Source organism: Glycine max, chromosome 8 (genome assembly GCF_000004515.6).
Source record: "Glycine max cultivar Williams 82 chromosome 8, Glycine_max_v4.0, whole genome shotgun sequence".
Lineage (NCBI taxonomy): Eukaryota > Viridiplantae > Streptophyta > Magnoliopsida > Fabales > Fabaceae > Glycine > Glycine max.
Window position 1 is genome coordinate 22,086,797 of NC_038244.2, and position 17,663 is coordinate 22,104,459.

At 32.9% G+C, this 17,663-nt stretch overlaps 1 protein-coding gene across 1 annotated transcript; it reads left to right on the forward strand.

Annotated features, from left to right (window-relative positions):
- The first annotated feature begins 6,388 nt into the window (after positions 1 to 6,388).
- On the forward strand, positions 6,389 to 15,218 carry LOC100788724 (AUGMIN subunit 5). The gene is made up of 10 exons (XM_003531834.5): positions 6,389 to 7,203; positions 7,856 to 8,383; positions 8,989 to 9,130; positions 9,209 to 9,382; positions 10,977 to 11,186; positions 11,593 to 11,778; positions 12,062 to 12,221; positions 13,401 to 13,596; positions 13,781 to 13,913; positions 14,899 to 15,218. Exons 1-10 carry the CDS (start codon positions 6,698 to 6,700, stop codon positions 15,025 to 15,027), a joined length of 2,364 nt encoding a protein of 787 aa, XP_003531882.1. The 5' UTR covers positions 6,389 to 6,697; the 3' UTR covers positions 15,028 to 15,218.
- Positions 15,219 to 17,663: the final 2,445 nt, after the last annotated feature.

Below are 17,663 nucleotides of genomic sequence, written 5' to 3' on the forward strand. Positions count from 1 at the left end.
TCTAGTACTTGATTCTGATAAGATAAATGTTGATGAAAATCTTGAGTTTGAGTAGAAACATCAACATCAACAAGAGAGTCAAAATTGGAAAAATCAGAAGGAACATCATTGCAAGTACCAGTGTTGGCAACAGTAAAATGAAAAACTTTCTCATAAAAGATCACATTTCTTGAAACAAGAAAAGAATGAGAGTGGAGATTAAAAAGAAGATAGCCTTTTGTACCAGTCTTGTAGCCAAGAAAAATGCATTTGGAAGCCCTTTTATCAAATTTAGTTCTGCCTGAATCCAAAGTATGTGCAAAAGCCAGAGAACCAAAAGTTATGAGGTTTGAAAAATCAGGTTTAAAACCAAAAACAAGTTGAAAAGGGGATTTTTTTATGGTTTAACAAGAAGGATGGCAGCTTGTTGATAATATAGACAACATGTCTAATAGCATAAGACCAAAAGTGAATAGGAAGTTTAGATTGAAACAACAAAGCACGACCAACATTTAAAAGATGTTGATGTTTTCTCTCAACAATGCCATTCTGTGAAGGAGTCTCAGGACAAGATGTCTCATGAAAGATTCCATGTATGGCAAAAAAATCTGTTAAAAAAAAAACTCCTTACCATTATCTGATCTTAATTTCTTCAATTTTACTGAAAATTGGTTCTGAATGAGGAGAATAAAGTTTGGAAGCACAATTTTAACCTCGACTTTAGTTTTTAGTAAGTAGATCCAAGTGAATCTACTAAAGTCATCGACAACTGTTAAGAAAAATCAATGGCCTTCAAAAGAGGGATAGAATAGGGGCCCTAAATATCAACATGAATTAATTCAAAAAACTTTGAGCTAACAATAGTACTGATTGGAAAAGGGCAATTTCTTTTGCTTAGTATAATGACAAGTATCACAAGGATGAAAAGAATCAAAAGAAATTTCATTATATTGAGAACATAACTGGTGCAACACTTTATTTGAAGTATGGCCTAGCCTAGAGTGCCATAACATGGAACTATCAGTAGCATTTATAATAGAATCTTTAAAAAAAGAAAAAGAATTCAAATCACTGAAATCCTGCAGATGGAAGAGACCATGATGTTGCTTAGCTACTCCAATCATCTTGAAGTTGAAGGTCTACACAATTAGACAAATGGATTTACAGAAAATGACTAAGCAATCAATAGTGCTAAGAAGCTTTGAAATGGAAAACAAGGTGAACAGAGAAATGGGGAACATACAGAACATTCTTTAAAAGAAAATCACCTAGCTGAATGTCACCAGCAAAAGATGTAGTAACAAAACTATTGTTAGGAAGTCAAACATGAATAGGTTTGATCTTCTTAAGAAATGAAAAAGAATATTTATCAGGACATATGTGGTCTGTGGCACCACTATCAAGAATCCAAAGAGAAGAGACAATACCTGACTAATTAATCACATAATGTTGAATGTGATTAACAGAAGTAGAAGAGTCCTTGGTCGGCTGAAGAAGAGCTATGATGACATTGTACTGATCTTTGGACAAACAAAACTGGTCTCGGTTGGAACTGTCCTCCTAGGTACCATGTTGTGAAGCTGTATCAGAATCTGCTTCAGCCAAGCTAGCAGAAGATTTGAAATTTGAAGAACCTCCTTTACCATGATTTCTATATCCAGCAGGAAATCCATGCTTGAAAAAACATGTCTCAACAGTATGATTAGTTTTTCCACAATAAGTGCAAAGCTTATTGCCTTTAGATCCTTTACCAGAATTACCAGGAATCTTGTTATAATTGGGAAAACCCTTACTGAAGGAGGTGGAATTGTCACTATTTTTAACAGTGGATAAAGCAACAGTATCAGTAGGTGATTGAGAACTAGATTCACCAATAAATTCTCTTTCATGTTGAAGCACAAGAGAAAAGGTTTTAACTAAAAGAGGCATAGGTTCCATAAGCATGACTTGAGACTGAACCGGTGCATACATATCATTAAGACCATGCAAAAAACGAATTACATAGTCATCTTCACGTTCTTTCTTAAGTTTAGGAATGAGCCCACAAGAACAACTACTAGAACATGTACATAGCAAAAAACATCAATACAATTCCATTTCTTTCCACAGAATCTTCAGACGAGTATAATACTTAGAAATGCTGGAATCACCTTGCTTACAACTTTGGATTTTATCTTGAAGATCAGCAATGCGAAACTTGTCAGAATGCGAAAAATTATCCTTGAGATCTTTCCATATTTCAAATGCCGAATCCATCCACATCACGTATTGCTTGATCGAAGGAGTCATCGAACGAGCGAGCCATGACATCACCATGCGATTACAACGCCTCCAAGCTTCATGCATTGGATCTATCGATGGAGGATAGGGAAGTGTGCCAAAGAGGAAATGCTCCTTGTTCTTGGATTCAAGTGCCATAATCATATCACGTTCCCATTGATGAAAGTTGTTTTTGGTCAACGGTGGCGAAACAAGAACAATGGCGGGATTCTCTCCGGGATGAAGAAAATAGGGATTGGCAGGGTTGACAAGGTGATCAGAAGTTGAATGCTGATTGTTAACAGTCATGGTTGATAAAAAAGAAGAAGACAAGAAGGATAAAAAAATGGAAACTAAATCTCAAATAGAGAAAAGCGGAAGAATGATGAACGAAGATAGCTTCGTGTACAAGGATGATACCATGAAAAAAACTCTAACAGAAATTGGAGGAAAAACTCAGTTTCTGAAATGATCTTCTCATACATCAAACTGAGTGTTTACAAGACTAATTATATACACCAACCAAAACTAGAGTTAGTTGTAACTAACTATAAAACTAACCAAAAACAGAAAGTTAACAACTATGCTATCAAAATTAGTTGGTAGAACTTGTCTATGAGTCAAACACTTGTAGTATATATGTGTATTTTTTTCTGTTTGCTGCAACGAAGATAGAATGCAGCCTATGGGTTGAATATCCATAGTTCCTAAAGACACGTTCATTGCAACGAAGAGATAATGAAGCCTACAAGCTAAATATTGTAGTTCTATAATTACCGTTTGTTACAACGAAGAGATAATGTGGTCTATGTACACATAGTGGAATGAAAGTTTGTTTATAAAGTTATTATTCTTGAATAAGTTTATATGTAGTTCTAAAAGTTTTCAAGGCAATATACAATAGTTTCTAAAATTAATTTGTATTTGTTTCACTTTTATTTAATGTCATTTAAATTCTTTTTGGATGTAAAGACTCGTGCTATGTTGTGCTCTCCTTCCTGTCTGCTTTCTATTTTATGCTCTCACTAAGTTTTCGTAACTTACCCCTTTCTTTCATTTTATTTTCTCTGATACACAGGTAGTTGAGTATCAAGCTTCTTAGGATTTGCTGACTTGCCCATGAATTTGTTTATGTTTTTGGTAGGCCTCCATTGCGTTTGATAAAGAGTATTTTTTTTGTGACTCCAGTATAATGCAACTATAGGGATAAGGGTAGGAATAAATATAGAGAAAATCCTTTTATTGTTGATATGTAGATGATCCTATCTTATACATATGCTTATGGTGTAATTATGATATTTTGAGACATTTTGATGATTAGTATGTATGATCAACATCACTATTAGTTGATATTTTGGATAGTACTTCAAGGGCCTATGTTATGATATGTGGCCTTGATATCTAACGGTTGGATCTAGATATATATCTACATATATAGATTTGCTTGGATGTATGATATGATTTTACAGGTTATTAAATATGAGGTTTGTTCTGTTTTTAGGGGAAACTCTATTGAACTTTCGGTAACCCCTTTTGGTTGATCTTTTAATTGTGATTTAGAGTGAAGATTCTTGGATTAGCGAAAATTATAGTCTATGTGTCATCCATGGTTCAATAGTGGGTTGTGACAATATCCAAAGGTGCATAAAAACTAAAACAGATGTGGACTGTTTGCTTCAATGGTCATATATATTTTTTTTATTAAGGGCAGTCCAGAAACGACCAAAGACAAAAATTATCTATAAAAAGTAACCGCTAAAGCATCGTCTAGCAGAGACAAACTCAAAAAAGAAAGAGCAAAATTCAGAATCGTGACTCCCATCTCTTGGTCAAGAGATCAACCCCAATTGGCTAAAGCATTCGCATGGGTGTTAGCTTCTCTATAGACACGACGAATTAATTGATCTAGCACCAGATTAATATTTTGCACTAGAGCAACAAGGATGATGTTGAGATACCCCTTTTGAAATGAATTGAACAACCAACTGCGAATCTATTTCAATCTCAAACTTCTTGAAGCCTCTGTTGATAGCTAATTGAGTCACATGGAGGATGGCCCAGAGCTCAGCCTTCACAATGGTGCAATGACCCACATTTGCCGCAAATCCCACGATAAAATGACCCCAATCATTTCTGATAAGGCCTCCCACAGAAGCAATGTTTGTAGCTAAGGATAGATCCCTATCACAATTTAATTTAACAAAATCATGACGGTGAGGCTCCCAACAAAAGAACTTCATACTATTTGGGCAAAGCCTCGAATGATTTACTCTCATCTCTATGCATCATCTAGAGATTCAAAGTGGTCTTGGGCAGATAGGTGTAAATATCATAATTTTCCCTCCAAAAGTCGTTGAACACTTTGTCATTCCTTCTTATCCAAATGGCCTCAATTGTTAGACCAAAAAATAAGGCTCCAACCCACCTTATCCAACCCAGTATGGTTCAAATTGAGATCCAACCATTGAGGAAGCTGCTGGTTCCAAAAAATCCTCTCTCTATGTCTAAGTTTAGAAAATAAATCAGCTTCTATAGCCCCACTAAGAAATGGCAATCACAAAGGATATGAAAAATACTTTCCTCTTAACTAAGGCATATTGGACAAAGACCATTAAGGGCTATGCCCCTCTCAAGACGAAAAGCATTGGAGGGAGAGCATTATGAGTCACTTCCCAAAGGAAGGCCTTAGATCTTTTAGGCCTAGGCCTAACCCAAAGGGGACAAAATAAGTTGTGGTTATTTCCCATCACCGGGGTTGTGGAACTAGCATACGTGGAGGAAACATTGAAAAGGGGGTAGGAATAGCCATAATGTGAATGGAAATGTTGATTGGGACCATCTCTAAAAAGTAATTGCGATTCCAAGAACCATCCACCAGGTTAAGTTGGGATGAAGTCTTGATAGTGTCTCAACTTTGGAGGGGTTTAGTGGTATGATCCTTTAGAACACAAGTTCCATCCACCCACCTGTTTGACCGGAATAGAATTTGGTTGCCATCCTCTACATTCCAAAACAATGAATCCCTAAAAGAATCCCATATCGAGTCAATATGAAAACATGTTTAATATAATTTTCAAAGGAACCATTACAAGGAACTACTATAGAATAGAACAAATACTACATTTTATTAGACAATTAATTAAAAAAAAATAACACATGTTTTTGCATGAAAACATATAAGCATAACAAATATAATATCCGTGTAATCCAACTAAAATATGTTAAAAATAGATGAATGTCTAATTTTAACATGTCATATCATCATTCCTTCTTACATGTCATACTTTCTTTTAATATATTTAATGTCTTTTGTTAAAAATAACTAAAATGAAATCTTTCAAAGATATAAAGGATCAAAATAAAGTTTTTAAAACTTAATGAATAAAATAAAAAAAACACTAAAACATAAAGATCAAAAGTAACATTTAACCTTTATTTTAGTTTACTTAATGCAATAAAATATTTATTCTCAGCAATAAAAATATTTCCTTTCATATATTTTTGGCTTAATTGTATTTTTTATCTTTAATTTTTTAATTTATAATGAATTTTACTTTCAACAAATTAATTTAACTGCATTTTACTTTTAATTTTTAAGAAACTGTTGAATTTTATCATGTCATTTTACTCCTAATATAATTACATCTTTTACCTCAATTTTTAAATATTTTTGACAAATTTTGCACCCAATTTTTTTTTTTAATTCTTGGCAAATTTTACATCCAACAAATTAATTTGATGCTTTTACCCCAAATTTAAAGAAACTTATAAATTTTACTCTTCCTCATTTTTCTCGTAATATAATATAATTGTGCTTTTTATCCCAATTTTTTTGAAAAAATTGCACTAAATTTTTTTTATTTTCTTGGTAAATTTTACATCCAACTTATTTATTTTTTTGACAGCTGATACTCCTATTTTTTATTGGCAAATTTTATCTTAATTTTTGTGCTTATTAATGAAAAAAATGAAGGAGAATAAAAATTCATAAATTTTTAAAAATTGAAGTAAAATACTTAAAATTAATTTATTCAGATTAAAATTCACAAAAAATTTAAAAAATCAGAGTAAAAAAAAAAAATACAATTAAGGCAATATTTTTGTTAAAATTACGGATATAATGCGCTCCTTGTTCACATATAAACACGCAGCATTTTCAAATCCATGTCCCAAAACCGAAACCTTGTTGCGAACACCTTCGTCACCATCATCATTATTCCTTTTCAAAATTTTCACCCTTTCAAAAAAAAAAAAAAAGAAGAAAAGGAAAAGAGTGTGTTTTTCTTCTTCTCAATTGGTACAACAGAGTGTGAAGAGCACATCAACTCCACCACCAACCACTCCACTCCAATTTCTCAGATCCACCCTAACAAAAACCACCAACTCGACCGATTCATACCGAGTCACTGATTCATTCAATGCCATCACCACCACTCTCTGCATCATAGTCATTATCATCATGCAGAGCGCAGCGTCATCATCGCCGTCGCCGGAGGCCATTCTGGAATGGCTGCACAAAGAAATGGGCTACCGTCCGCTCGGCACCTACGCCGCCGGCAAGTCTCACCTGCCGTCCGTCGACTCCATCCGCCGGATTTGCCGCGGCAACATGATTCCGGTCTTGAACTTCCTCGTCACCCGCGCCAAGTCCGAGAAGACCGTGCGGAACATCCGCCGGAACATCACCGTGCACGGCGGCGCAGACGGCGCCGGAGAGGCGAAGGAGGAGGTCAGGGGGAAGGGCGCGAGGAAGAAGGAGAGGTCGCTGGCCGCCGTCGTCGATGGTTCCGAGACGGCGACGACGAGGGAGGCGGCGCTGCAGGAGCGGGATTTGGCCGCGAAAGAGGTGGAGAGGCTGAGGAACGTTGTGAGGAGGCAGAAGAAGGATTTGAGAGCGAGGATGCTCGAGGTTTCCAGGGAGGAGGCTGAAAGGAAGAGAATGCTCGATGAACGAGCCAATTACAGGTTTTGGCTTTTCTTTTTTTTCTCAATTTGCCCTAAATTTTGAACATTTTGTGTTAATGTGGAGTTTTCATATTTCTTGTTTATTAGTTCAGAGAAGGAAGTGATTTGTTTGGGAAATGATGAATTTTGGAGTTATAGGTAGAAGGAAGTGAGAGATAGAGATAAAAAATTAAAGGAAAAAAGAGAAATTTGATAAATGTGATAAACATTTGAAGACAAATGAAGGGAGGTAGGAAAAAACGTAGGGTGGAAATGAGATGGGTTGAGAAACTGATGATATAATAATGAATAACACTTTGTTTTGTGTTTCAAAAGTTTAAGAGTGTTGATAAACGTACACCAAAAAGGAAGAGAGAGATAAAAAAGAAAAGGAAGAGGGAAAAATGACTGATTTGATTAGTGATGTGGTGGAAAAGGAAAAGAGATAGGAAGAAAATAAGGTGAAAATGGGATGGAAGGGGTAGTGAGTGTATGTTTATAATTTTAATTTAATATCATAATGTATGCATGATGTTGTTGCTTGTCAGTATAATAATGTGTTTGGAGATTATTATATCATTTTATGTGCTTTTGTCTCTGTACCACCAATAATTTGTTTGAAAGAGAGGAGAAAAGAAATGATGAGTTTTTGAGTTCTTTACCCATTGTGCAGGCATAAGCAAGTGATGTTGGAGGCCTATGATCGACAATGTGATGAGGCTGCAAAAATATTTGCTGAATATCATAAATGTCTCTGTTACTATGTAAATCAAGCGATGGATTCTCAAAGATCGGGTGTGGATTCTTCTGTTGAAATGGCCAAAAGTGAGAAGGAAGCTGTTTATTCTACTGTTAAGGGCAGTAAATCTGCAGATGATGTCATTCTCATTGAAACCACGAGGGAAAAGAATATTAGAAAGGCCTGTGAATCTCTTGTAGACCACATGGTGGAAAAAATACGGAGTTCTTTTCCCGCTTATGAAGGAAGTGGCATTCATTTAAATCCTCAAACAGAAACAGCAAAATTGGGGTTTGACTTTGATGGGCAAATTCCTGATGAGGTCAGAACTGTTATTGTAAATTGCCTAAAGAGTCCTCCCCAATTGCTTCAGGCAATTACTGCATACACTTTGCGGCTGAAAAGTCTAATCTCCAGAGAAATAGAGAAAATTGATGTTAGAGCCGATGCAGAGACCTTGAGGTATCATTTATACATAGTTTTTGTTTTTTCATGTTCTGTTGGTGCTCTTATTGATGCCTCTGTGACCATAATATTTGAATTTTGGACCTTCTGTCATTAATCATTGTTACTATAACTTTCCAAAACAATAAAATAAAAAACCAGTCCCAAATGCTATATTGGCCAAGCATGCCAAAGATGCTTACAATGATTTAGTTCCCCTGCCAACCAGGAAAAAGTGTTCGAAGTAGCTGTATGAATTTTCTGTGTTTTGTTTTCCATTGGATTGTCTGGAATCATGTTGAAATCCCAACTAATGTGATTTTAGATAGATAAATGCCCATATGTTTGGTTCCATGTTGAGGAATTGATTTTTAGTTGAAACAACTTTAGATGACTTTTGTATTGAATAAAATTTTTTATACTGAGTTTTACTACTAATTTGCTCTTAGAATAAAAACATCCATTCATAATTCTCATAATTTCAAAATCAATTTTAACCAAAATCAATTTTTCCTCGCTCACCCAAACTTACACTTAATGAATGTTCTGTTAGTTTGTTCTTATTGACAAGGATATTACATATGCTATTGCTGTTATAATCCAAACTTGCATTCTTCAATCAGGTACAAATATGAAAATAACATTGTTATGGATGTTTCGTCATCTGATGGGAGCTCTCCTCTACAGTATCAACTTTATGGCAATGGAAAGATTGGGGTTGATGTGCCTCCAGGAGGGAGTCAAAATCAGCTTCTTGATAGACAGGTCTTGATTCATCATTAAACTGCATATTTTGTTGTCATAAGAGGAGTTATTGAACTGGTGCTGTATCTCTGTTCACAGAAAGCTCATGTTCAACAATTTTTGGCTACTGAAGATGCACTAAACAAGGCTGCAGAAGCAAGGGATATGTGTGAAAAACTTATGAAACGTTTGCATGGAGGCACTGATGTTTCATCACGCTCACTTGGTATTGGAAGTAACTCCCAAAATGTTGGAAGTCTCAGGCAACTTGAGGTATTATTATGAAAAAGTTACAGTGCATTAGGTTCTTTTTTAAGTGAGTTATACATTTTTTGAATCTATTATCACCTTTGCTCATGATTCTATCACTTGCAAGCTTTCTTTGAATAATTAACCAATAAGTTAGATTACATACATTTATGGCGGGAAGAATTAGCAATCATTGACAGCTCATTAGAGAAATCAGAAATGTTGGGCCTGGAGTATTGATGGATATTGTTTTGGCAGCATAACTTATGCTAGGAAGAATTGATGGTTAATCTTAAACCACTGCAAATTCTTTTTCTGATTGAGTGTTACAAATCAAATACTTAGAATATGAGTAAAGCTTGAATACCCTTTCAGGAATAAAGATACCAAATAGATGGGTGTTAAGTGGGTAACTGTGTTAGCTGTGTGACTGGTTAGTCATTATTGTCTCTCTTTGGGTTCCTAACATTTTATTATTTTGTTTTTGGTAAAATTTTGTTTCCATAGATTCAAATGCTATCTTAAGCTTCATTGAGCCATGAAGTACTCTTTTGGTGAAATGTATATGTTATATGATGTATATGTATATTGTTGAGCTATTAGTGCTTAACATGTGTGTGTACACAATTGATTTGTTTATATGGCATTTTTCCCCCCTGCAAATTAGAAATTTTAATAGTGGAAAAAAGAAACAGAATTACTAAAGATTTGTTTTTGTCACAAATTATCTCTGGTTCTCTCTTCACATCGAATTATTTTAATGTAGTCCTTTGATAGGCCAAACAATCCAAGGCCATTCACCATTGAAGGTTTATGTCAGGAAAAAAAATGTCAGAATTAATGGTTAGTATTAGATAGTTATGTATTAGACATATATTGGGTTGTTATGTGTTATACAGTTATGTTTTGTGCTGTGGATAGTTATTGACTTATTGTAGTACATTTTTTAGGGGTCTGTTACTGTAGACGAATTTAGATAGGATACGGCTTGCTGTTTGTTATTCATAAAGGATTGGAAGACTCCTTGTTAGGGGGAAACCCTGTGAAGTTTTGTGTGCACTTGTAATCTGGCCTATAAACCAGATTATTTCAGTATTATTCAAATAAATTCTGTGTTGATCCCTTGAGTCCAACATCCATGAAACTGGCTTAATATTCTGGTTTTGTTATAAAGCAACACAAATATTTTATATTTGCTTCATTGGGGAAGATTCTAAAATTTGATGTTCCCAGTAAAATCAAAATTCAGAAAACTTGGGGATTTTAGAAACACTTGTCCATCTAAGTTTTATTGTTGTTGTTATTATGACTAAATTGGGGGCATCCAGACATGTTTAATCATGGATATATTTTTTTATATCAGCATTTAATGTGAGAGAAATAAATAATTTATCTTTGAGGAATATTTGCTTTCTGTAAGTTCAATTTAATTATTTAGATTCCCATTTTTAGATTTTCCAATTAGGAATTTTACAGCCTAAAAGTTGGAAGAAAAAAGGATAAAACATTTTGTCCCTTTTAATTCTATCCATTTCTTAATGCTAGAAATGTTTCTTCACATCAACATTTGAACTAGGAGTTTACCCACTTATTCTGTATATTTTTTCCATGTGTTTAGCTAGATGTTTGGGCCAAGGAAAGAGAAGTTGCTGGTTTAAAGGCAAGCTTAAATACCTTAATGTCTGAAATACAACGCTTGAATAAATTGTGTGCCGAGAGGAAAGAAGCTGAAGATTCTCTAAAGAAAAAATGGAAAAAGATTGAAGAGTTTGATGCTCGTAGATCAGAACTTGAGACTATATATACGGCACTCCTTAAAGCAAACATGGTAATGTTCTGTTATTTCAGTATTTCCTGTACTAGTGAAATACAACTGTGGCATATTTACAGCTTATCCTTGGGAATGGTAATACCTTGTTTGAATCCTAGAATAATCACTGGTTTTAAACTTGAATTATCCATTAATAGATTTGTCTGTGTGGGCACATTGATGCATTCACTGTGAATTGTTATATGCATTGACTACTGAGACAGTGAATATTTGTAGGAGCTTTACATATATTGCTCCTACTGGGCCTGATGTTATTCATTTCCCTTAGATTACAAAATTGATTTGAATACATCTTTGTTCTTGTATTTTTCCCCATTTCTTTTTGTTTTTAATAAACAGTTATTTGATTTTAGTTTTTGTTTTGTTTTGTTTATAATTTTTGTATCTTTTTACTATAATGCAGGATGCTGCTTCATTTTGGAGTCAGCAACCATTAACTGCAAGGGAGTATGCTTTGAGCACTATAATTCCAGCATGTGCTGCTGTTGCTGAGGCTTCAAATAACGCAAAGGATCTCATTGAGAAAGAAGTGTCTACATTTTATCGAAGTCCAGATAATAGTCTCTACATGCTTCCTTCTTCCCCACAGGTTTATAATGCTCCAACAGACAACTTGTTCACTTGCTTGTTCAGTATAACATATGTTAGAATAGAAAAAAGAGAAATACTACCAATACACTCTTTTGAACACTCTCTTTTATTGGATGAAATTTATTGGAAATCACAAAATACAGATCGTTTCTTTTCCCTAATTCTAAACCAGTATCTGTCAGCAAACTTTTAATGGTTTCAGAGAATTTTGCTTGAAATATTTTAATTCTCTATGTACATTGAGATGTGCTTCAACTTAATTGTCTTCAATTCTGGTTCAGGCACTGCTTGAGGCCATGGGTGCTAGTGGACCACCTGGCCAGGAAGCAGTTGCAAATGCAGAAATAAGTGCAGCTATTTTGACAGCAAGAGCTGGTGCTCGGGATCCATCAGCAATTCCATCAATATGTCGCGTTTCAGCTGCACTTCACTATCCTGCTGGTGAGTATATTTTCGTTTGTGATTTGCTGATAGTTTCCTGTTGTACACTGTACCCATATCAGATTGGTTAATAGATTGCCAATTTGCCATTTGTAAAATGTCACTTCAGTAATTGCTATAGCACAAATGAATAGCCTATGGCCTTTTTAAATAGAAACTACAGCTCTTGTAGTTTTCAGTTCCCCCTTTAACAGGAGTATGACTATGTTCTCATGCTTTTGTTTTGTTGGGACAATTGGTTTACTTTAAACACTTTTTTTTTTCTCTAAATCTAAATAACACAAACGTAATTTAGTAGATAGCACACGTTAAAACACTAATTATTGTTACTTTAGAAAAAAATTCATTCTGAATAAAATATCTGGGTATGGTTGCCAATGTATTAATATAATTGATATTATACTATTTGGAATGACATAATAAAGGTAGGCTAAAATATAATTTTTATCCTTTTATTTTCTCAAATCTGCAATTTTAGTCCTCCCATTTTTTAATAGAGACATTTCATCATTCACTTTTAAAAACTTTGCGATTTTAGTCCTCTTGGCCAATTTCAAATTTGATTGTGTACTTTTTTTAATTCTTTTTTTTTTAATAAATTAAGTTTGTTAGCAATTAAATAATTTTTAAAAAAACATTTATCATGTAAATAATAAACAAACAATTACTCCCTAAAATGTTTTCAAGCTTTTAAAACAATTACTCCATTCATTCCAAAATAATAGTCTTTTTTTAAGCCTTTTGTTTTGTTCCAACTTCCAAAATAATAGTCCTTTTAGCTTTTTTAAGCTATTTTTTCAACAATACTCCTATATATAATACTTGCATTGACAATAGATATTGGCCATAAGTTGTTGGATAGTAGAATGTATCCACTATTGCTATATAGTAGGATAATTTATGACGAGTAGTTGATAAACTGAGGGTATTTTGTCTATATTTGTATAAATTGAATATTTCTTAATCAACGTGCCATAACCTTTAAGGACTCTTATTTTGGAATGGAGGAAGTATAAAATTAGATTTGATAATTTGTTGTCGCAAATCAATGTATTTACTACATCTTATTATTTCGTTAACTTGCAATTTGAAGAATATAGGGTTTTGATGTGCATGGAATACTTTATGAGGGTTAAAAGCTATTATTGTATACTAAATGATTTTCTTGTTAATGGACAGGCTTGGAGGGTTCAGATGCAGGTCTAGCATCTGTGCTGGAGTCCCTGGAGTTCTGTTTGAAACTTCGTGGTTCTGAAGCTAGTGTGTTGGAAGATTTATTAAGGGCTATTAATCTTGTCTATATTAGACGGGATCTTGTTCAAAGTGGTGAAGCCTTGTTGAATCATGCCAACCTCGTTCAACAAGAATATGAAAAGTAAACATGTTTCTAACCCCTGAATCCATTGTGCATTCATGGTTAATGTTTCTAGTAGATTCAAATTTATGTATTGGCAAGAGGAAGATGTAGTTAATTTATTTTTCCATCTTTTCCAGAGACATACCTTCTGAATTTTTTGAAAACCTTCTCTTCTTTTTTGACATTTGATATAATGATGCAGGACAACAAAATTTTGTTTGAGTAAGGCTGACGAACAGGAGAAAACTATCATGGAAGAATGGTTGCCCGAACTTAAGAATGCTGTTTTGAGTGCTCAGCAGAGCTTGGAAGATTGCAAATATGTCAGGGGTTTGGTGAGTTACCCTGCTATTATTACTATTATGCAAATATGACAACCTTCATAAAATATAAAAATGATTTAAAGCATAACATATAATATAATAAACTAAATAAAACATAATATGATAATAAATTAAATAATAACAGTGATGAAAACTAAATAAAACATAATCTATAATATAATAACCCTGCTATTATTACTATTATGCAAATATGACAACCTTCATAAAATATAAAAATGATTTAAAGCATAACATATAATATAATAAACTAAATAAAACATAATGTGATAATAAATTAAATAATAACAGTGATGAAAACTAAATAAAACATAATCTATAATATAATAAATTAAATAGACATTTTTTTGGTATTTTATTATTATTATTATTATTATTATTTTTATATAATATAGACAGTTTCGAGACGAGTTTATGATTTTAAGTAAGCTTTCAATTTTGACAACTGCACACATATCTAATGATACTTGACTGTTTATGATAGTGGTTATCAGTTCCCATCACTATTCTTGTCCTTGTTTTGTACCTCTTATTTTTCCTATTAAAGCACTTTTTAGAAGGTAAGGGATACAAATGTCTTTACTAGAATATATTACATTTCTTTCTCTTCATTTTATATTTCTTTTATACCAAACAACATAAAAATTTATTAAATATTTTATCACTATTCTTTCTGTCCATTTTCTTTCTCAAACCAAATCAATAATGTCCCTAAAAATAAGGGCCAAAAGAACACTAGGAAATGAGTTTTTGATACAATTTTACATATGAAGCTTACTCTTGTTCATTCCGATTTTATACTATGTCCGTTTGTTTAGTTTAGATGCAACTTAAGCTCAGTGTGTCTAGTATGCATATGGCTGAAACAGTGAATATTCGTCAAAGTTGCTTAATTTGGTATTTCATGATCTGGGTGGTAGACTTTTCACGTTCCTATAAAATTTCCATTTCTATTATAAAATGGTAACCTCTTCTGCAGCTTGATGAGTGGTGGGAGCAGCCAGCATCGACAGTTGTTGACTGGGTAACAGTGGATGGGCAAAATGTAACTGCCTGGCATAATCATGTGAAACAGCTTCTTGCATTTTGTGACAAGGAGCTATTGTGATTAGAATTGTAAAGCACACGGAGTGAGCAAAATTTTGTGAAGTCTCTTGTTCATCTTGTCATTTTAGATTTTAGGTAGTGCGGTGGTTTGTTCATGTTAATTGGCAGTGATTAATGGCATTGAATCTTATGATTGTAGAGCTTTGTAATGTAATTTGATTTATTATCTGGCAGTGATTACTTAAAAGTTTATTTACTGATGGCTTCATTTACTGAACTCTAGTTTGGTCTGTATACAATTAGAACCGATGAGGAAAAAAAGAAGATTAAGTTGAATGGATTTGCTGAGGGGATGCAAGTGAAGTAGCCCAAGGTAAGCAAAAGAAAATAGAGAATTCAACATAATTTTCAATGTTGGCACAGTTTAAAATCTAAACGGAGGATTCTTCTACTAAGAATTGATTTATTCTTAAAACGGGAAATCACATGCATTGTATCATTAAATCTTCGAATCCGTACCAAAAATAATCATTATATGTACCAAAAAAGTAATGATCATTACAAAAAATCAAGAATTTTCTCATTTATTTAATTTATAATATTTAATGTCTAATTTTTAAAATAATGTTCCAAAAAAATATATTTTAGGAATGCTTTTAAGTTTTGTTTTCAACAAAAAATATATCTTTAGAAGAGGTGGAAGAGAGTGGAAATAAATCTATATATGTTGAATTTGGTTGAAGCACAATGCTCACAAAGTTAAGCATGCTGTATTCAATTCTTAGTTTGTAACCTCATGCATGTAGCAGAGAGAGAGGAAATATATAAAATATCCCTTGCGGTTTATATTCCTTTTCTTATTATCGTGTGCGAGATCATCAAATGTTTGCGTCCAACATAGCTTTTATACTTGCATGCATTTACGCAATAGTTTTATTTGAGTGACAAATAGGTTGTTGATTTGTTAGAATTTGAGCTTTTATTAAATATGAAGCATGGCTATATATTTTAATTTTGTTTCTGTCATCTCTAAAATATATCGTTTTCTTTTTGTTAGATAATGACACGGTTAGATCATGCAAAGAGGAAAAGGCTCATTACATAATAATTATGTATTTACATTGTTTAAACCAATTTACTCTCTTTTTCATGAATATGTCTTATATTACTAGTCCAACGTTTAAGGAGAACTAGGAGAAGGAAAAATGGGAATTATTACAGTGGAGATGTCAATTTTCATAGCAAGCCTTTACCTAGCTTTGATATTGAAGATGGAGCCAGCAGTAGTAAAAATGTTGAGAACCCTACTACTGCTATGGAAGAAATCTTGAAAGAAGTTAATGATGGTGTTGAAACTCATCAAGTTGCACAAGGTAAAAAAAAAAGATAGTAGGAGAGGTAAAAAAAAAGACACCGATGTGAAGATTAATTGATTGAAATAGTTGTTGATAGCATTGATAAGTTTGGAGTCTTATTTGAAAAAAATGACTAATTCAATAAATGAATTGGCTTCATGTTTGAAAAATCAATCCGATGGAGTCAATTAATAGAGCAAAGTTGGTTTGTGAAGAGTTGAAGAAAATAGAAGGATTGACAACTCAACAAAGGGTTCGAGTTGGTCTTCTGATATCCAGGAATATTCATACAACTAACTTATTAATGCAAATGGATTATGATGATAAAAAGTTGTTAGTAAATTATATTTTGGCTGAAAATTCAATGTGAGAATATTATTTTTGCATGCAAATTTACAAGGATTCATACGTATTTCTTCTTTTTTAAGTTATATTTTTTAGGACAAATGAGTATAATTATGCATGGATTTGTGATATGACTTTTGTTTTTCACTTAACCTTGATCAATTTTATAATAATAACAGGGATAATTTTTTTAGTTTCTACACTTTTGCTTCTTTTTTTTTGTTTTTAGTCTCTAAAGTTGCATATTATTTAATTTAGTCCCTGTATTTTATTAAAAATATATTTTTAGTCCCTCCCCACATATTCTTCATATATGGTGTTAATTTTTGGGGGATTACTGTTGATTTTTGCTTTCAGCAACAACAATTTTTTCTCACATGCATATTCCTTTCATCCTGATTGAGAAGAACAAGTTATGAATTTCGAACCACATCTCTTACTTATAAATATCGATGAGGAACCATGTGAATTCATAGATCTACAACACATACGATTGAAGAATGAAGGTGAAAACGAACACAGGAATAAAATAGTTGAAAATTAGAGTTCGATGTGTCTGGAAAAAATATTTTAATTTATTTTTTAAAAAAATTCATGTCATTGTAATTAATTTAGAAAAAATAAAAATTTCACAATCAATTCCAATAAACAAAATTAATGGGCGCCTATGAAAAATATGTGTAGAGGGACTTAAAAAATATGCTTTTAAAAAAATAGGAGGACTAAATCGAATGATTTAAAATTTCATATAGAAACTAAAAACATATTTTTCGCATAATAATATTATTATTTGGTTCCTTTAATTTAATGGTATTGAACGATAAATTTTATCCTTTTGAATGATGTGAGATAATGTCTTTCGTACACCACATAAAAATTCGATGCTCTTTTTTTTATTGTCTCGTAGGACTTTTTAAAATACCAAAATAAAGTAAATTTGTGTTGTTTTATCCCTTAAATTTATACAAATCAAACGAATCTAAGTAACATCAAATTT

Bases quoted from the DNA above. Each gene is read 5' to 3' on its own strand.
- LOC100788724 (XM_003531834.5), top strand. From the start codon at position 6,698: ATGCAGAGCGCAGCGTCATCATCGCCGTCGCCGGAGGCCATTCTGGAA. The intron at 8,384-8,988 runs GTATCATTTATA...TTCTTCAATCAG, and splicing joins GCCGATGCAGAGACCTTGAG to GTACAAATATGAAAATAACA. The intron at 11,187-11,592 runs GTAATGTTCTGT...ACTATAATGCAG, and splicing joins CACTCCTTAAAGCAAACATG to GATGCTGCTTCATTTTGGAG.